Genomic DNA, 21005 nt, shown 5'->3' on the forward strand with positions numbered 1-21005 from the left:
GGATCGAACCACCACAGTTGTGAATGTGGAAGGGGATGCCCTAGGAGCAGGCATCCTTAATTACCTGAATGAAAAAGAAAAGAAAGAAAAAGAGCAGGAGCTAAAGGAAGTCAACGTAGAAGCAGTCGCTAACAGCAAGTCTGAAGAGGAAACATCACCTTTGGTAACCCACAAAGACCAAGTCTCCAACACAACCAGTACAGCAGACCCTGAATCCAAGGAATCAGTATTGTGAACTAGAGGCCATTCGTCAACACGCGTCCTAGAGGTGGACCAGGGACTTGTTAAAGCACCTAGACATTTGCAGTGCTAACAAGGGCTGGGTGGCTCTTGGAAGTTTTCAGTTACAATCTTTTTTGAAATATGCTGGCCTGGGGAAGGGGAGGGAGGTGGGGTGGGCAGAGAAGGGGTGTTGAGAAAGAACACTCGCTTTATAATAGTATTTTGATAATTCCTATGTATACATGTATATGTGTTGCACATGCACACATGTACATGTATGTGAAAACAATGTCATTGAGGCTTCTGGTTTAACAAGACTTCTGTTAGTCAAGGCTCATGGGTTGGAGACAAACCCAGTATGTGCTTATTGTAGGGAAAAATTAGTAAGCTTACTGTGCTGCTGTTCAAATGGAGATACAGTCTAGAAACTCCAGAGTGGATGAAAATGTTGCTTAAATTTAGTTTCTGGCCTGGAAACACTTACAGACCATTACTGACGTTACATGAAGCAACATTTTTCTCCCACTCCCCTTCCTCTCCTGTTCTTCGATCCCTTAAAAACGTCACATATATCCTGAAAACTAGCTTTTTCTTTTTTAAAAAAATTTTTGTTTCATACCTGAATTAATAGTTTACAGGGGTCCAAACCTTGTTCCATTGCCCCACTGCATTGCAGCTCACAGCAGCTTTCCTGCCTTTTGGTGAGTAACTCCCAAATTTTGGGACCAAACATAGGAGATCATGCAGATCAAGGACGCATTTCCTCTAACCAAGCTGTTAAAGAAAAAATCGAGAGGAAACACAAATTTTGTTAGTGTAATCCCTCTGCGGATGAAAAAAATGTAGAGTCCGTTCCAGCATAAATTTGTCTGGAAGAGGCTTGTCTGTGACAACATCAAGAGATCAAGAAGTCAGTTCCCTTCATGAAAACACGCATGCTCCCTTGCTAGCACGCCACATCCTGCTCATGTCTATTTAATGGGTCAGTCCAAACAAGTTAAGTCATATCCCTCTTCCAGCAAAATTGAACAGGGGGGGAAAAAATCTGAACACACATCATTTGGGAACTGATGACAGGCAAGTCTCAGTGTTGGCTTGAAAGGGGAGGAGAAGAGGTGAGTTTATAACCCCGTGTAGTTCAGTGATCTCTGTGTGTTGGGGTAGCTGCATACCTGTGCCTGCTAGTAGTTTGGTCCTGCTATAAATGTCCTTCTGCCAGCAGCTTACGTTTCGTAATTCTGGGTGGTGCTGGGCCAGGGTAATACTTCGTGGCAGATGGAAACCTTTGCTTGAGGCTGAGCCAAATGCATCTGGATTCTGACTCCACCTTTTTTCCTTTACAACATACTTCCTGAATTTGCACCCCAAACCCAAACAAAGTCTGGCAAACTCATTGTGAAGATCCTGTTGATTTTTCTTGGCTTTTTGGACAGCAAATAGTTACAAAATAACGGCTGTGCATATGCCAAGATTTGCCTGGACTTGTGATGCTTTCCCTTGGCTACTTCAGCAAGATAATTGCATATGGTCAGACTCCACACTGTTAATTCAGCAATATATATTTACACTTAGCTTTGATATAAAATAATGCTAAGTCTCCCTTTTTCTTTCTCCTCTCTTGCTTCAGAGGAAGCTATCTTGGAAAGATAACCAGTTGCTGATGTTTATGTTCACGGCACTAGGAAGAGGCAGCTCCAATTTCATAGCAGCAGCAGCAGCAGCCTTCATTTGCAAAGCATCCTTCCTGGTAAAGGGACACAATGAATTTTGCAAAAAGACGCTCAGAATGAGATGTGGCTACCTCTGAGGGAAAACACAGTGAGTGCGTCACTCCTGGCTGTTTAATCATGTGCAGCAGGGCTATGCAAACAATTGAGGTAGGAAAGAATTAGTCAGCTCACTGAGAAACTGCAGGTGGAGTTTCTTTTTAACCTGTTTGTTTATAACCACGTCCATGAAATTTGGTCATTCCTTGGCTCATCTTCAAAATGGAAGGAGACAAACAATTCTCTAGGGACATCCTTTGCCCAGTATTTATTATTTCATTTTTAGCAGATCAAGACCCACTGAAACTTTGCATTTCCTCCCATTAGAATCATCCCAACTCCTTTCAACTCAGGAAATCAAAAGCGCACTTTGTAGCTGACAATGAAAGTCAACAAATATGAGGTGTTTTGAAAAATGGAGTTTTGAAAAAATGGTTCTCAACAAACCTTTTGTCTTTCTTTTTTTTTTAATCAAGTCTAAGTATTTCTTTGAAAAATCTGAATGCACCAGAACCCCAAATATTTTGATTTTTAAAGCAGTATATGGATGTCTTAAGGACGCTGAAAATCATGTCTGTTCCCTGTCCTCTCCATGGCACATGCAGCTGGGATCAGGACATGAGAGCATGCAGCACTCAAATGACGTTGCTATGAAGCATCACAGCACCATTCTGGACTAGAACATTTCTCAATTTTTATTTTTTTCCACCCCAAAGCTGTTGTTGCCTACAGGTAAAAGTACTCGCCTGGGCAAGTCCAAAGGCTGTGCTTCCTCGCAGGCAGCACCTTGCCATTGCTGTGTCAATCTTTCTTCCCTTTGGTGCTGCAGCTTGATTGTGCCTTGTCCTTGTAGCAGTGTGCCATAGGCGTTTGGCACATTCTTTCTGACAGCAGATCCCAGGAAATGGTAAATTAAAGTCAATACCTCAGAGTCTTTGTAGTATTTTCCAATAGCAATGCAGAAGCTCAGAGTCTTTGCTGAAGAATGCCTCTCCCAGTCCCCACTAGTGGATTGCCACATTTTGCATCAATGTGAATGTCTAGTCCCATGTAAAGCTTATTAGAGCAGTCAGATTTAAAAAGGTCAAATCATTCTTGTAGCAGGAATTTAACCAAGGAAATGTAACACTCCTTCTGGAAGCAGGTGCCATAGGGTTTATACGAAGCATGAGTATTCGGGTCTTAACCTGCCAGAAATCTGTAATTTTACAGAAGCCCTACTTTTGACTTACAAAGGTGCTAGTTCTTTTTTTATTTGTGTACAGCAAGAGAGATCCCAGCATTTTCCATGGAAGCAGGCACGCTGGGTAACTACTACTTGTCAGAACATCTTCTTGGTCTTTTCTGTATCATCTGTGTCAGAAATTATATTTCTTGTTTTTCTGTGATGTTCCCATTCCTCAGTGGCTGTGCCGCATCTTCTAGGGCTCTTCACCTGGCTTCGGATTTTTTTCTCAAGTTACAAATGTAAAAGATCTGATATTACACTCTTCTTGGACTGTAAAAATTTGGCACGTTCCAGTAACTGTCCTTGTAGCAACACGAATCCTGATCAAAAGCCTGATGAGATAGAAGGCTTGCCATTTGCTTCAAGTGGTCAAGGTCCTCAGGTAAGGCCACTGGGAGAAAAATGAAAGGGCTGTTAAAGGATGTGCATTTTAGATGCTGTCCTTGACCTGCAGTGCAATGTGTTACACTGGGAGTTTCCTATTTTGGATCCCCGTGCAGCCTCACTCCAAGAGGCTCTGAGCTGAGAAGGTGCTCGGCGGCAGCGCAGGTGCAGCCAGTAGTAGCTGCTCTGCTCTCACCCGGGCACTCCACGAATCTGGTGCTGGTGTGGTACTTAACTCCAATGTCTCTTGACCAGACTTATGTTTATGTTCTCCAGCATGACTGTACATTGGAAACCGTTAGTCAGTTGCTTTTTCTTTCAAGAGGAAATAAATTCCATCTAGAAAACACTATTTTTCTTTTTGGCTTTAGTCTTTTTTTTTTTTTTTTTGGAAGGTACAAATTCTCTCCTTAGGAGAGCAGGCTACAAGCAGCTCATGTCCTACCCTCTAGTACAGCGGCTGCCTTTGGGGAGAAAGGTAGGGGAATATGGAAGAGAAGAGTCTGCAAGTCTTTGGCATCAACAAGTCAATCCCATTTTGTCTCTGATGCCATTTATTCTTCCACTTTTAACTTCTCTTTTCAGTGAAGTTTCTTTGACTGTTTTGGACTACCTTTTATTACTTCTTCTCCAGGATTGGCTTCCCACTCCATGCTTTATCCATCACTGCCTTATCTTATCCCATTCCCTGGAATGCCCTATGCTGTTTTGATGTATAGTGGCTCAGGTATAAATGGGAGAGTGGACAAAATTTTGAGGGCTCCACGTGGTCCTTGTGAAAGTAGTTTGAATTCTGCCTTGCTCCTGTCCTTAACTCACCAGAGGTTTGTGAGACTTGGTAATTTAAAGAGTTGCTCTGAGAGTACGGAGCAGTATCTGTCTGTCATCCTGCGAAAGGTGCTTGTTCTGTGCTGTGAGATGTGGCTATGGATGCATTAGAAGCTGTAGTGAGCCAGCACTTGGCTGCTATTAGGATATTTTCAGTAAAAAACCATTATTCCCAGGAACTGAGCTTTAGCTGAGTCTCAGCTGTTGTGTTGGTAATTGCACTGCAAGATTCAGTAATTGCAAAGGGCGTAAAACCCTTCTGGGATGGCTCTTGCAATCAGGATGGCTTTTGTGTTGAAAACAGACTAGGGTCAAACCCAGGGCTTCCCCTGCAGGGCTGTGACAAACAGGACTGTGTCCTTCAGACATAACAGAAAAGTGGAGCCAGCCAAAGTACCAAATCAGCTGATGAAACAACCTCTGCTTTGTCTTTTCTGGGCAGCCCTGTTACTGCCTGAAGAGGCAGTGTCCTGAGCTGGAGGTGGTGAGAGGTTGGGGGGACAGTATGAGGGGCAGGAAGGTTTCATATGTGCTTGCTCTGTTCCTATACTCTTCCCTGGACACTTGCTGTGGCCAGTGCCAGAGATGGCCGTGACCCAGTGTCACCATTCTTAGGCTCATTCTCCTGTGGTTCCTCCATATTTTCCAGCAGGAATAATGAAAACTGAGGTGTTAGGCAGTTCTTCTTTCAGTCAAGTCAAAGGCCCTGGAATCTGTGACCACCCTGCCATGTGTTGTAGGTTATGATGTCCTGCAGAGCTTATGAAAGGTATAAACCCACACCTCCTTCTGCAAATATTTGCAGTGTTGGGCAACAATCCGGACTGAATCTCCACTCTGGTCCTCTGGTGGCACAGCACATTTCTGCAGCCACTGGAAAGCATCCTCCTGTTGGAAATCATCATTTTTAATCCTGACCTTCTCACAAGCAGTGAGCAATGGGCCTCAGGTAGGAAGACAAAAAGACAAACTGTCACCAAAGGAAAAATGTCAAGTCTTCATTGATTCTTAACTGGGCCATGGCAGTTCATAATCACTCGCAGACCCGCCTGTAATGACTGATCCTGTGACTGATGAACAGCACAGAATTAGGCAGGTCACATAAATCCTCTGCCTGTGCTTCCTTTTCTGTAAATTAAGTTTACAGATACTTACCTGTCTCTCACAGGCAACAGTGTGGAGGATAGTGAGTCGTCGTAGTGTTTGGAAAGCACTCTTAAGACACAGAGCACTAAATCTTAAATAACAATGAACTTTTCAAAAATCGGAAAGGAATCAAAAAATTAAAGCAAGCATCATGAAGTCAGGAGTTGCACTGTGCTAGAGTCTGAATGACTGTGTGACAGAAAGGAGATCCAGTGTATGCGTTCGCTGGGCTAACTCTGGGGAAGCAGGGGAGCTACTGTCAGTGGGAGTTGCATTTCAAAATGCAGATGTGATTTATTCAAGGTGGGCAGAGTACCCTCTTACATCTGCCTCCTTCCATCTCCACCTGGGACGCCCATGAAAACTTAGGTTCTGGTAAAATAACAGACCTCACCATGGATTTGATGTCTAAATTAGAAGTCTTGACAGCTTTGTTTTTGTCTAGTTTCAATGAAAGAAAGAGCTTTTCAACTGAAAAAACAAGTTATCTTGGCAGTACGGGCAAAAAGGTGGAGAAAAAGAAGGAAGAGCTGGAGGATTGCACGGCAGCATCACAGAGGACAGGGTAAGCAAGTGGATAAAGAACCTAAGACACTGAAAGAAGCATCTTTTCCTGTGTTTTGATACAGATAGCATCAAAAAGTCCACAGGCATTTGTCCGGCATGTAGCAGAGAGGTTGCAAATCCGTGCCCGCTGCCTGGCCAGCATTTGCAGGGAGAGGCAGACGCTGAGTGCTGTTTTCTGAAGCGCGCCGTCACTGGGCAACAATGCAGCGTGTCAGCGTGGAGCTCTGATAAGCTGCTCCTGGCTGCTAGCCATGACCACAGAGAAATAGCGGTACAGTTCTGGATCAGGGATTGACCCACATTCCTCCTTGCAGGATAGCTGGGACAAATGCTCCTCAGATAAATGGCATGGTAGCCATTATTCTTCGAGGACAAAGACGACCTTGTTATCTGTGCAAGCATATTGATGAAAGCCGTGTTCGCTTGCTGCTGCAGTTTCAGGGAAGAGGGAAAAGGGTACGACAAACGATCTGAAACTTTTTCCAGACATTGGGCAACACGTTGAGAGAGTTGCCAGTGAGTATTTTAAGTCTGACAAGAAGCGATCAAGAGCCTTATTTGGCTCCCGTAGCTGTCTGTCTTCACATCTGAGCACTGGCTTGGAAAGTTAATGTTAACATGATATTCATTCTCTGCATGGGGTCTTTACAGACATTTGTGACCAGCGGGCACCATTTCACAGCTGCAGAAGTGAATGCACGCAGAAAAAGGTGAAAGAACACATTTCTCGAGTCACGTGAAGAATCATCAAGCAGGCTCGGAGCAGACCTCGAATCCTGAAGTTCATTGTTAGCTAACAACTATCACCTACCCAAAAAAATTAACGTCTAGGGATTTATAAATGTATTTATTTGAGTATTGATACTGGAGTATTAATAGCATGTTACTGCAGAATGATCACTTCTCTTTTGGGAGGAATGGAAGAAGAGAAGTGTAGAAGTAGGAGAGTTATCTTCCCCCTGGGATGGATGTTTTAATAGAAAAGGAAAAAGAAAATCTCTTTCATTGAGGAGTTCATGGTATGGTTACTTATCTAATTTTATCTCAGTGTCAGCAGATACATCCTCCTCATCAGCTATGAAATCTCATTTGGATTTAACCTCTGATCTCAGTGCCAGCAGGAGGCGAGGACTTGTGGATGTTTCAGCAGGCCAACTGCTCTTACTTGAAGTTCCTGCACAAGAAACATTTCTACTTGTCTTTCCCAAGGCCACAGATGCTGTTTGCAAGGCAAGCAGGCCTACCAATGGGAACCAAAACGAGGAAATGAATTTTGAGCCAACCCTGTTGTAATGCAAAGTTAACGGTGTGGTTTTAAGCCACAGAGACCAAGAAATTCGGTATTAGATGTTCCTTAGGATAGCTTTCGCTTGCTCCTTCAGATAACAGTGCTGTAATACACTTCTTTTGCAAGCATGTATTTAGTAACTGAAACTAAACTGCATATGGCATGTCAATGCAACTGAGGTTTGCAGTAACACATGGCAGAAAGAAATTACCAGGGGAAATCTTCTCTGAAGGAAACTGTTTACACATGCCTGAATCCCCCTGGATTACATTCCCACAGAAAGAATTGTGCTTAACCATAAAAAATACTCCAAATATTAACTGGTTTGGATTGTAGCTTTTGTAAGAACCAGAAGGAATGCCACAAAGTAGATGGGCCAGGGCCTTCGCTGGTGTGCAATAAAGTAATTTCCTGAGCCTTCAGTGACCCATGGACTTCTGATGGAGATGATACCTCCATAGCAGCACAGGGGTTTGGTCTGGTCCTCTTAAGATGATCATGGTCAGTAAAGGAACATTTTTAAAACTCGTTGGCTATAACTAGAGGCGTTTTATGTGCTTATACTATTCTTATGACATGGCGCCTCCCACAAGAAAAATGTGTTTTCTAGATGGTCATTGTTGATGCATAAGCAAAGCTTCCTCATTTTTTGATGGGTTTTCCTTCTCTGTATCTCTCTTGCAGAGTCTGCTGTGGTCCTTGCAGTCTGCTGAGACTCCAGCAGGACAAGGCTCCTATAGTACATAGATTAAACTTAGCGGTATTCTAGTTCCATGCAAGGACATAGACTGTCTCACATCCCAGTATGAGGGGACAAAGACGTAGCTTCAACTTGGGAGGAGGGGCTGGGCTGAAGAAAACCCTACTTCATTAAGGCAATACCTTAATGACATTTTACACTTAATAAGTCAAATAATTGTGACCAAGCTAGCCCAGCCCTGACCGCCTCCCTGTTCTGCCCCACAATAGATGCTCTGTTGACATTACTTCCCTGAGGACCAGTGTGGAGGTAATGTGTTTGCCATCCCTGAATAATGCAATCTTTTAAGAATATAGTCTTATTTAGACTTTCTCTGTCACTATCCTGGCTACACTTTGTAAGGTCATCCTCAAAGCATGTGCTGTACAGGATGGAGACCATGTATAGCACTACAAATAGCTGAGTGTACCTCTACTAATGGGAGATAAGCCTCTTTTTCTGAATTGCTTGTTTATGGCAAACTGAGACTGACTCACTCACCGCTTTGTGAGGGTGAAGATTTTGATTAGATTTTGATTAATCCCTCTAGATTCAGGGACAGCAGGACCACCCCTGAGACACGAGGAGTCTCTGCAGCAGAGGTACACGATCTGCCTTATTATCCTTAAAGGTGCCTTGTCCTGGTTCCTTTCAGGACAACTTCCAAGTTGCTGTTTGGCTTTCGAATATAACTATGCACCAAAGGTGAGAGACTCCGTTATCCCTGGAATCGTGAGGGAGAACGTGATGTCCTAGTGTGGGATGGGGAAAGTGAGTTTCTTTATCCTGTAAGCTCTCAGTCAGCAACCCTGCCTCAGATGTGTGTATGTGTGTGTGCTTTTATTTCTACATGAACACAAATTGCTCTGATTAGGAGGGAGGGTTCTTGTATTTTTATATGCTAAGCCATTTGATTAATTACCTTAATAAAACAACAGACAGATGAACTCTGAAATTCACTGCCATCTGCTCCAGTACAATCCAGTATCATTGATACAAAGATATCTGCCTTCACATAAAACTAGTGCTCAGAGTAACCATCCATTGAGTAAGTACTTGTGCCATGTGGGTGTGTTGATCCTTGTGAACATCTGTAGCTGTTCCTCTTTTAAAGCTATGAGTTTGATCCATGTGACTCTGTATCAGCCTTTTTATTATCTACCAAGAACAGATGTACATGCACATTTGCAAAAAAAAGACCATATTGCTGTGTCTGGGGGTGTGTGACCCTGGGGTAGATATTACAGATGTTTACTGTGTAAAAACTCTCCCTGCCTGCCTGGGGAGCAAACAGTCCGTTGGCTCAGGTTGAGATGGTTTGTTGTATTAGGGAGGTGATACAATAGGATGTTGTCTCTCTGTTTTTCCCTTCTCTCATGGCAATGTATATTTGTTTTCTCTTTGTGTAGCTTCTCAATCCGAAATAAAAATCATCCCGAATAGAATTCACGTTTCCATCTTTGTTTGGAGAAGAGCTAGCCTTTTAGCTGGATCAACCTTGCCTAAGCAGCTGGCAAGCTCTCTGTGACTCCTTTGGAAATGCCCCCGAATGAGAATTGTGTAACTTGGTAATCGGGTCCACTTTCCCAGACCGTGCCCTTTGCCATCATGCCGGTTTATTGACACTGATTATTGACATCCTGCTGCATATAACTCCTACCCCTGGAGCCCAGGGCAAGCCTATGCAGCATAGCACTTTTCCAAGCCCTCTGCACGGGTACTCGGCTCTGAAGGGGCTTTGGCAGAGCCCAGATCAGTAGGTATTTTTTATCAATGTGTGCCATAGTGGAGTACAAGGGCTGACAGACAAACCTGCTGCCTATTCTGCCAAGCAAACAGACTTTGTGCCCAGGAGGAGGATTTGAGGAGTGGGAAAAATCATCCAGCAAATCCTTTGCAGTGGGCAACTGGGCTGGTGAGTTTAGGGTAATTTTGCATTTGACATGCACAGTCGGTCTGAGCAGTGTGCTGGTTCCAGAATTGAGGGACTGGGTTTGCTATCAAAGTGGTTGTGATACAGTTTTTCCATTAAAAGCTCATATGTCTCCATTGGGTAGATTTTATCCTGAGGTGCGCAACACCATACCACAAATCTTGAAAAAAATCCACTACTTAAGTGTAGTTTGGTTAGTTTCAAGCATTAAATTCTGGTCCCAGAACTAATAAACAAGGGTGCAAAATTTGCAAGAATTGAAGGACTTGCCCATGTATGATTTACAAATTGTGACTGGTATTGTGTCTTGGCAAGTGAATTTTACAAAACCATCAATGTGGTGGTTTCCAAAAAGCCTGTCTGACCCCATGGTTGTGTCTTTGTCTTCTTGCTTCCTAGCTGAAACCCCAAGGAGATACCTGGAGGAATGCTAGACCAATGAGCTAGCAGAGATGTCCTCTTGAACCTTAGCCTCTAGCCATTCAAATGTCAGCTTTGGATACAGAGGTGGCTGCTGCCTAAAACAAGCAGGTTTTCTGAAGACTTCTGAGGTAAGTGGTGGTTGGCAGAGCTGTAGTGCCTTGACATTTTGAAACACATGAAACTTTGAGACCCATGGAAAAATGTGGAATGATTGCTTGTCTTTAATGAGAGCTGACTCAAGCCAGACATTATTACAGCTTGCTAGGCATTATTATAGGTAAATAGATAAAGTTTCCTACGATATTTCAACAAAGAGATAAAAGTTAGAAGTTCTAATTCAAGTCTAATGACTTTATTTTGTTTTTCTACCACAACCTCCCAGTCTGGCCACATGCTTTCCAATTTCTTAATAATTTCATCTTTTTTTAAGAGGAAGAGAGTTTTTGGGGAAAATCCTCCCCACTTCTTCCTTCTAAAAAGCTCTAGGCAGGTGACGTGCATTTGTCTAGTTCACACGAAGAAAAGCATTTAAAAATAAGTTCGTAAACAAAGCTGCAGCTACTGTTGTAACTTAATATTTACAGAGGAAATCAAATTATGGCCAAGGAGCAGATTAGTCCTTTCTCCTCTCCCTCTCCCTCTCCCTCTCCCTCTCCCTCTCCCTCTCCTCTCCTCTCCTCTCCTCTCCTCTCCTCTCCCCCAGTTTGTCTGATTAAGATGGATATAATTATAGAGAAGTGCTTTGTGAGTTAGTTAAACGCAAGACACCACCATTTTGTTTTGCTGTGAAATGAATGGTTTGAGTCAAACAGGTTTTGTGGTACAGCTGTGCTAGCAGGTCATCTTTAAAATATGTAGACTGATGTTAGCTGGTTGAAAAATCAAATCTCTGCTATCTCCCCATTATGATCATTCAAGCAAACGTACAAGCACATTGTACCTCTTGGGAGTTTCGTGAGCTGTGATATGTATGAAAACAGCTTGGCAAGCTTACACCTAACTTGCTGTTCTTTCACATTCTTGCATCGTGGATGTCAGAGTTGAGCCATCACGCTACGGAAGATACCTGTGGATTTAAACAGGGCAGGCAGGGTAGCAGCTGGAATTTATTTCCACATTTTGAAAGTTATCCTTATGATCGTAAGGGTTGAGTTTGTCAAAATATATGCCAGGGACCAGACGAATTACAAACTGGCTCTGAAACCTAGGACCAGAGATGCAACGCAAAGCCACTCCACAGGCTTGGGTAACAGGACTTCACCCTTTCCGCAGGATAGTGATCAGCAATGTGATGTAAATTGGTGTAATTACTGTGTCACCAAAACATGTACACAATCAGGCAGATCTGGATTCTCTTCATCATGGTGTGCTAGAGTATAATTAGATGGCGATGCCTACAGCTACTAGAGTTTGAGGGAGGCCTACAAACATTTGCAACTCAAGTCTCATAAACTGAGTAGGTTCCAACCAACAGCTGGCAAATCATTAAGATTGAACTTCCCTGGTACTGCATCGTTAATCGGCTCGAGTAATTTGACTCACTGAACATCCTGAAGCACCGGGCTCTGTTGTTATAGCAGTAGCGTTCTTGCTGAGGTAGGAAACTCATGAGGCCAAACTCAGTATAGATCATAAAGAAGGGGACTATGGCCAGCAGGACGAGGGAGGGGATTCTGCCCCTCTGCTCCACTCTGGGGAGACCCCCCTGCTGGGCTGCCCCCAGCTGTGGGGCCACCAACATCAGAAGGACATGGACCTGTTGGAGAGGGGCCAGAGGAGGCCATGAAGATGCTCAGAGGGCTGGAGCACCTCTGCTGTGAGGACAGGCTGAGAGAGTTGGGGTTGTTCAGCCTGGAGAAGGCTCCGGGGAGACCTTAGAGCCCCTTCCAGTCCCTAAAGGGGCTACAGGAAAGCTGGGGAGGGACTCTTGTTCAGGGAGTGGAGCAATAGGACGAGGGGTAATGGTTTTATAGTGAAAGTGGGGAGATTTAGATGAGATATTAGGAAGAAATTCCTTACTGTGAGGGTGGTGAGACACTGGCCCAGGTTGCCCAGAGCAGCTGTGGCTGCCCCATCCCTGGAGGTGTTCAAGGCCAGGCTGGATGGGGCTTTGAGCAGCCTGGTCTAGTGGGAGGTGTCCCTGGCCAGGGCAGGGGGGTTGGACCTTTATGGTCCCTTCCAACCCAAACCATTCTGGGATTCTATTGATTTCCATAAGCTAAATCCACACAAGGTGATTTTACCCTCCCGCACTTGTTCTCTTACAGTTTTCATTTACTCATGCTCGCAAGCAGCAAGACATGGTTGTTCAAGTGGTCTGGCCCCAATCACTTGCATGCAACATACACAAGAAGGGATGACGGCTGTCAAATCTTCACTAAACCTCCCAGTTTTGAGACAGTTCTTTAATAATCTTTAAGAATTGATAGGTTTTTTTATGATGGTCCTTTGCTGCAGTCTCTCTTCCTGCTGGGCTGCCAGGAGAAGGAATGGGAGACGTGATATGCCGCCATCCTCCTGTTATCAGAGAAGACGGTCTTTCATGGATGAGTTGTGTGTGCCGTGGTCTTATCGGTGTGCAGGCCTTCCAGGCTTGACAGAAACAACATAGTCTCATTTTTTTGGCTGGGAATGGTGTCTCATGTTACAAATAGAAGCCATTCTTAACCCTCCCCTGCTCTGCTATTTCTTCTGATGCTTACATAAACAGATTTTCATTCATACCAGTCCCAATATCTCTTTTGCAAATCCCTGCACTGACAACTGGTTCTTCCAGATCCCAGCTCTGGTTTTGAAGAGCCTCTCAGTTCTGCTCAGGACAACATACAAATGACAAAGGCTCAAGACGACCCAGCAATTAGAATGAAAAAGAAATCCCTTGCATTCCCCACTGAAAGCAGCAGTAAAATCTCACATTTAAAAAGTAATATTAATCCCAATTATTCATTGCCTCTTGACCAGACGGCTCCTATTTTTATTTCACAGCAATGTATCACCTTCATCCAACAAGAGGAAAGAGGAAGCGTCTGGACCACGCCAACTCCATACCATTCACCCCCTTCTGCACCACAGGACCTAGCCCTAATCTACCGCTGTGTGGGTGTTTTAGAGGGCCTGGAGAAAGGTAGGGAGATGTTTGGGGGGAATACGGAAACTTGAAACACCTGCCTTTGTGCGGCCAGGCTGTTTGTGGTGCGATGGGTACATCGTGTGGCCAGAAATGAGAAGTGCAATTTCTGTTTGACTTTTTCTTGGGCTAAATCCTGCCACTCTGTCCAGCTGAGCAACCAAGTGGTAAAGAACTGAAATTGCCCAGCTGCTAGCACTGGGATTCATTGCCCTGCCCTTCAATGTTGTCACTAAAATAGATGTCACTCTAGTTTTTCCTCTGTTAATCCTGCCTTACGTGTTTCATGTGTCAGTTGCCTTGGGTGTGCTTAAGTCATATTTTCAGCTGCTTCCCCAAAATCAGGAAGAAAAAGCAGCAGCCACCTTTTTTAGGAAATATTTAGTAATAGTGCAGTAGTAGCTATGACGATCTAAAAGAGTGAGGGAAAGTTTGTGGGCTTTTGATGAGTCTTCTCATGACTTTATAAAGAAGCTCAAGCAACATGGCTGAGTTTGAACCCGCTTCTTTAGACATTACTAAAGCGACTGTCCAGCTGAATGACTGGATTCCTCAGGGGCCTACCGTAGGTCCAGGACCGTAAGTGGTTGATTAGTGACACAAATGTTGGAACCGAGAAAATCTTTAGGCCCCACCTGGAGGAGAAGGTCTGGGAACACGGAAAAATGCAGGGTTGAAATTCATAGCAACATCAGAAAAACTGAGAGAAGGTCTCGGCAACAGAGGCTGCAAAGAATTAATCTAGAAGAGAGTAGTTAACTGCCCTAATACTGGTGGGAAACGGTAGATCAAGGAGCAGGATCAGGAAGTTACGGGCAGTCAGAAGCGTGAGCCAAATGCCCTGCACTATGAATAAGGCAGATAGATACTATACCAGGGTGTGTAAACAGAAAAGCAGCCTGGACTACCATACCAGTTTTGCCTAATCATAGCCAAGTCCACGCTGGAGTTTTGGACCGGATTTAGGTGTTGAGCTTCCAAAAAATATGGCCCAAAGAGTGAGAATCATGAGGAGAACAAGGGGAACAGTTCAAGCTGTGGAAATCCTGACCTCTGGGGAAAAGAAAAGGTTTGTTACCCTCAAGAAGAGACGGACTTCTCCCTGCAAACAGCTTTCAGAGAGAGGTTAGGCAGAGCAAGTGCACCGCAAACAGAGTCCTCAGCAGTTTGTATGAAGTCGGCTCCTGCCCAGAACCACAGGTGACGTTTGCCAGCCAGCCTGTCCTTAGGGAGAGAGGAATTGTGGCACTGTTGGGTTGCAACATAGGTATTTTTATAAATCAGCGCCTGAGCAATTTTAACACAGGAGAGGAATAATGTCAATCATTTTGATGTAGCCAACAGAAACAAAGAAGGCTTGTGGCAGCTCCTTCCCACCTCGATGATAACACTGAAAGACGGGCAGGTATACTAACAGGTTACGTGTAATATTAACTCTCTGGCTGTCTGAGACACAGCATCAAAAATGGAATAATTTTCCAAAGGCAGGCAAATCCTTCCCACAGATAATGCCATACTGCTGGACAAAAGATGGCAAAGTGAATACAACCAGTTTTTCTTTTCACTGCAGTACTCCTATTAATATTGCTAGCAATGCTCTGGGAACAAATAGGTCAGGCCCAAGCCCTGCATTTGCTGACATCTCATCCATCCCAAACATTTGCGTTGTTAGACTGAAATCTGATGCTGAAGATAGTGCAGATGCTGTGCAAGAGCATATGGTGCACATCCGTGCTTCAGGTTTCGTCGCAGGCTGTTAATTGTCTGGCTTGTAGTGTGAGACTGTTCAAGGTAGTAAGAAATTACAAATTGATGTGCCAAAAAACTCTGGATAACAGCATATCATTGGTTTTGGGCATACTAAAACTCAGGATATATATAGTTGGTGCTCCTGATGGATCCAGTTCTGCAGAAAAACATGGATATTCCCACCAAGAAGGTAGAAGTTTTTGAAGCAAATTGAGTCTTCCTATCCCAGCTTCTCATATACTAGAAATGCACCACTTTGAAATCTGACCATGATAAGAAAGCTCTTCTTGATGTCATAGATATGGGGATTACTGCTGGAGTGCTGTCATCCACAGAATGGGTGAAATAATTTGTCTTTGCTGGAGGACCTTCTTGCGGAAAAACACAAATCTGAAAGAATCCTGAGGTCTCAAATCAGCAAGAAAACATCCATCTTAGTCTTTGACAGTCTTGAGTGACCTGGGGTGGGAGGTTGGCTGGACTTGACCCTATATTAAAGATCAAATAAACTAGTTTATCTTCGGCAAATTACCTAACAAAGAGGGCCAGATGTCAGCGGATGAAAAATGGTATCATTTCCCTGCAATTTTTAATTAATCTCTCCTTTAGATCAACAGTTTATTCCCCTGCCTTGTTTATTGACACCCTCTCAGCAGGAGCCCAAGGAGAGGAGAAAGATTTTGCAGCGCTCTGACTGTTCTTGTAGACATCCTGGCACTCGTTTGATCAGAGGCGGAACAGGACGTAAACCTTTCCTGCCGGGGCTGAGACCACAGCCGAGCGCTATTCAGCTCAAGAACAATGTCTGGCAGCTTGCGAGTAATTTAAACCAGCTAAAAACAGCCGAGCCGGGGTATGAATCATGACCCATCCATGTTTGCTTCGGCCTTTCGGCTCCCCTGAAGTCAGCATGGCCTCGACTGGCAGGCAACTGGCTCCCTGGAGAATAAGCAATAAACAACATTTTTTTAAAGGCCTTTTCTTTCACAGAGGCTTTGTGAATTACAACAAAAAAAAGATATCTCTCAAAAAAAGCGTGCATCTGAGGCAGGGGGTTGTGCAGCCCTCCGGAAGACCTGCTGTAACATTCATCAAAGAAACCCCCAATATAGAAATATTCTGCGGGAACAGAGACGGTGTGAGCTTTTTCTTGGCTGCGAGCTCTTCTGAGAGCGCCGTACCATGTTACGCCACGGTGTTACAGCTTCTGAAAGCAGCCCTGAAAAAGATACTCCTGCTCTGTGTCTCTAGAGAGAAGATCCGCTGGGATGGTAAATGGGTCCGGTTCCAGTGAGGTCAGTAGTATAAACCTGGTAGAATAAACCGTAACACACGGGGTTGGCTGAGGAGTGTGGCCAGCAGATCTAAACACCAGCCAGGGACTTGGGGTACCCGTGGTGTTCCCTTCACCCTGCCACCAGCCTGCTGAGAGAACCCCAGATGTCACTCTGGTCCTTCATGACCTAAAGCTGGCACCAGTGTCATTCATAAAGCACTTTATGATAACCAACCTCTAGGAAATCTCAGTATTATCTAAGAAATCAGCTTCCTGGTTTCAGAGGATCCATCCAGCTGCGCAAGAACAGCCATGACGCTGCTCTGAGGACCAGATTCATCCTACCTGACAGAAAACCTGGTCAGGAGGCTGGTCCTATCCCAGCGTAGGTGGCCTGAACCGCTCTCTAGAGGTGCCTGCCTCCTCCAGTGCTGGTTTCTTGCCTAGTGAGAAAGTTCAGTGCGCTCCAGTTCCTAACATAGAGACTTTTTTTGGTGGCAAAAGCTTTTTGATTGGTCAGAGCAACATTCACCCCGCAAACATGTTTGGACTCCAAAGAAGCAAGTGAAATAACGGATTTGCTCATTAATAGGCAGACAAGGACCAGAATCAGCCTTGTATTTTCTACAGGACATGGGCACATACGGCTGCTCCATCCACCAACGGAGGGTGGGTACAAACCCCAGAGCAAACCGTTTGCCCACGTGAAGAGAGGACCCAACCCAGAAAGCTGCCCAAATGTTGGGGGACAACCCTGGGCCTGCTCTGCTGCAAAGGATGAAGGTCTTGGTGACCTCCTCCTTTGCGTTGCCCTTGTAGGATGCTAAAATCTGTTTGCTGTTATGCGTAGTGTCATTGCTCAGGCAATCCTGTTTTTAGATGGTTTTCCACCCCAGACACAGCACAGTACCTGAAGGGGTACGAGAAAGCTGGGGAGGGGCTGTTTGCAAGGGCATGTGGCGATAGGACGAGGGGCAATGGTTTAAACTAGAGCAGCGTTAGTAGGTTAGTCGTTTGGAAGAAGTTCTTTACAATGCGGGTGGTGAGACACTGGCACAGGCTGCCCAGAGAGGTGGTGGAGGCCCCACCCCTGGAGACATTCAAGGCCAGGCTTGATGAGGCTCTGAGCAACCTGATCTAGTTAAAGATGTCCCTGCTTCCAGCCAAACACATTCTATGATTCTACGGTTTTCCACCCTAGAAACAGCAGGATAACGCCCCGGGAAGGTCCCTGTATGGGATAGAAGCAAACACCCTAAAGTGACAATCAGCTCCTCACAGGGGCGCTGGAGGGGACGCTGCTCCAGCCAGGACAGTGCCCGCCGGTCCCGGGGGGGGACTCCTCAGGTCCTCGGTGGCCGGCGACTAATTTCCTCGACCAATTTGTTCGGTCAAGAGCCGGGAACAGGTCCGGGATCGGGACGGGGATCGGGAGCGGGATCGGGAGCGCGTCCCGGATCGGGGCCGGGGGCGTGGCCAGAGAGGAGCAGTGGGCGGGGCCGGGGAGGGTTTCTGGGCGTGGCCTGCTTAGGGGGCGTGACCGGGGCGGCCTCTCCCCGCCCAGCGGTGTTGAGCCACTGCGGCGGCGCCGCGGGGGCCCCCCGCGCCACCGCTCGGCTCCCATTGGCTGCCGAGCCGACACGGGGCGCCCGCGTTGACGTGGCGACGGCCTCTCCCATTGGCTGAGAGGCGGGGCGGGGGGGCGTGGCGGCGGCGGCGGCCGCTGATCGGTAGGTGCGGGCCGGGACGGGACGGGCCGCGGGGGCGGTCCCCGGGGAGGGGGGACCGGGACCGGGACCGGGACCGGGACCGGGACCGGGGAGTCAGCCCCGGTGGCCACCCGTAGCGGGGGAGAGGGTTGGGAAGCGGACGGCTTTCCCTTTGGAAGCCCGTCCCCGTTTCCCGTGGCGGGTCAGGGCATCCCCGGGGTGCGGTGCCTCCTCGGCTTTATTGCCTTTATTTCTTAATTTTTAAAACATTTTTTTTTACGTTAATTTGCCATTTTTTTTCAGCTGCAGAAAGGCTTTTCGGGCAGAAAGCATGCAAGAAAAAGGGCAAAAAACCCCAATCAAACACCAAAACTCAGGTCCTGCAGGCCTGAAAGGCGAGAGTGGTGGGGTTTTTTCCCCCAAAAAACCCATCCGCGGCAAAACCCGAGCTGGTGGGAGATGGAGACTTTTCTCAGTGTCCGCTGCTCTTGCCGACGTCCCCCAGCCGCGGGCGGTGGGATGTCACTCGTTGGGACAGAGCTCCCATTGTCTGCCGGGTTTTGTGCAGCTCTTTGGCAGGCAGCTTTCTTCTGGCGACCTGAAAAAGTTCAGGGGTTGCTTTTCTTGAGAGATCCCCGTGGACCTTCCCCCGTTGAAATGAATGAAACAGCCGCTGCCTTCAGCTCTTATCGAAAAAAGTTATCAGCCATGCGTATACCGTTTCTGTGCCGCCCCGTCGCTGGTGAGACAATAGAGGGCTTGGGTGTAGCCGGGATTTGTGGCTGTTTTCCTGTGGTTTTAAGGCCAGTGGAAAGTCTCTGCTATGCCTAAAGCTGCGGTCATACGTCCCTCTTCAGAGCCGTGTCAGTCCTACCAGAGGATTTGGGCTCGCTTCTCCTCATCATGAGGGTTAATCTTGGTCTGTTGCCACCGTTGTCAGCCTGACCTCTGAATTCTTGCGTTTTTGTTGGAAAATGGTGAGAAATGTTGCTTCCTAGATGCTCTTGTAGCTGGGCGTTAGCGTTTTCACTCTGCTTTTTAAATATGACTTTTTGCCTGATCATTCTGCATACAGGATGCGTGTGACTTCCCCATCTTGTTTGCATCAAGTGTGGTTGGATGTCCAGCTCCCCCCTGAAATTAATTGAAATTAGCTGCCTGAATTAGAGACTTTTGAAAATGCAGCGAAATCTCTGGTGGCTATTAGAATATCCTTACTAATTCTCAAATAAGCAGATTTACTCTCACTCCTGTGTATTGGCAGGTTTCCTGGTTTCTCTTTAACTTCCACTTAGCTTCTGGAGATTTAATGAACCTGTGCACCAGCGTTTGCTCTTTCTTTAAAGACTGATGGCCTTGTAGAAATGTCCATCACTGCATTCTGCCTCCATAAGGCCAACAAATAGTCTTTGAAGTTCAGAATAGTTCAACCTTTGCGCTCCTGCATACAGTTACAAAAATAGCAGATGGGTTGTGACCTATAATTGTTTTTTTTTTAATGTTGCTTAACACGTGCTTTTCAGATTTATGGTCAAGCTTCTATATGTTTTTAATAGTTGTTTTTACTGCGCTGACTGACACATGACTCAAGCCACTGAATCTGATGGAGATAACGATGTTCAACAACACTTTGATTTTAACACGGCATCTTCTTAAAATAAAGAGGTACCGAGGTCAATTATTAATTACTGCACATTCAATTTAAAACTTTAAAGTCTGCTTCGGTGCCTTCTTAAGCTTGTCTTTCGCTTATGTATTTTTTAAAATCACTACCCAACAACAGAACTGATGTCGAGGCACTTATGTCCTAAGCTATGGGTGTCCAGCACCCTCTTCTCTGTTCAGATTTATATTTACTGGATCATTTTTGTATGTGCAGTGCTGCCGGCACGTGCAAGGAGGGATTAGAGCCGGTGAGGTGCCCGTTAACGTCATGATAATTACTGCCGTTCTCTGCTGAATCACCTGCTGCTTGTCACAGAGGAAAGCGCCCAAAATGGTGAATTTGAAGCAGGCTCTTAGGCTCTGAAACGGATCCTGGAATTTAATGCACAGTACCTTACAATTTATTAGCCTGGCATCTTTCTGCTCGTTAGGTTTTGGTTGGAAGAGGAAGAATCCAACCAGTGAGCATCGTTTCTGCTTGCGGCCAAGGCCCTGGCTTTCAAAGCCACTAAACAAATATATCTCAGGGGATTTTCTGGCCGTTTAAATCACCTGTAAGTTGGCTTTGGCATTTGATTCGCTAATACTTGCTTGCCTGACTGTCTAAACAAGACTAACGGGAGTCAGTGAAGGCTGGCGGGTAAGAGGGGGCTGCTGCCTGGGCCTCAGGAGATCTCCGGCCTTAGAAATCTGTATGGTGGGTATGTGAAGAAATCCCACACACGCTGTGTGGGAGGCACACGTGGGTTCGTGAGTGGTTTGGGATACTCTTTCTGTTAGCATCAGAAATCTGCCTTCTGTTAAAGAAGATAGGTATGCTTACATATATTTTAAAGATAGATTGTTGTATAATATGTAGGGAATTTATCGGATAGGTTTATCAATTACGTTTATTGCAATCACCACGCCTTTTTGTTGGGATATACAACCTTTTTTGGGGCAAAAAAAGAGAGCA

At 45.6% G+C, this 21005-nt stretch overlaps 2 protein-coding genes across 7 annotated transcripts in view; both read left to right on the top strand.

Moving 5' to 3' along the window:
* The window catches only part of SLC1A4 (solute carrier family 1 member 4), a 36599-nt gene extending 26986 nt beyond the window's left edge, over positions 1 to 9613 (top strand). Inside the window, exon 8 of the mRNA XM_063328388.1 lies at positions 1 to 9613. Coding sequence (XP_063184458.1) covers positions 1 to 235 — 235 coding nt within the window. The 3' untranslated portion in view covers positions 236 to 9613.
* The window catches only part of CEP68 (centrosomal protein 68), a 25007-nt gene continuing 7460 nt past the window's right edge, over positions 3459 to 21005 (top strand). For 2 of the 6 annotated variants that reach the window (XM_063328381.1, XM_063328387.1), the window contains exons 1-3: positions 9750 to 10083; positions 10501 to 10652; positions 13510 to 13648. The gene's annotated coding sequence lies outside the window, so the exon portion shown is untranslated. Of the gene's footprint in view, positions 3599 to 9749; positions 10084 to 10500; positions 10653 to 13509; positions 13649 to 18339; positions 18407 to 18710; positions 20051 to 20104; positions 20748 to 21005 lie in introns of those variants that run through there. The other 4 variants (XM_063328382.1, XM_063328383.1, XM_063328384.1 and 1 more) reach the window with 4 other exon arrangements.

This window comes from Chroicocephalus ridibundus, chromosome 3, assembly GCF_963924245.1.
Source record: "Chroicocephalus ridibundus chromosome 3, bChrRid1.1, whole genome shotgun sequence".
In the NCBI taxonomy this organism is placed as follows: Eukaryota; Metazoa; Chordata; class Aves; order Charadriiformes; family Laridae; genus Chroicocephalus; species Chroicocephalus ridibundus.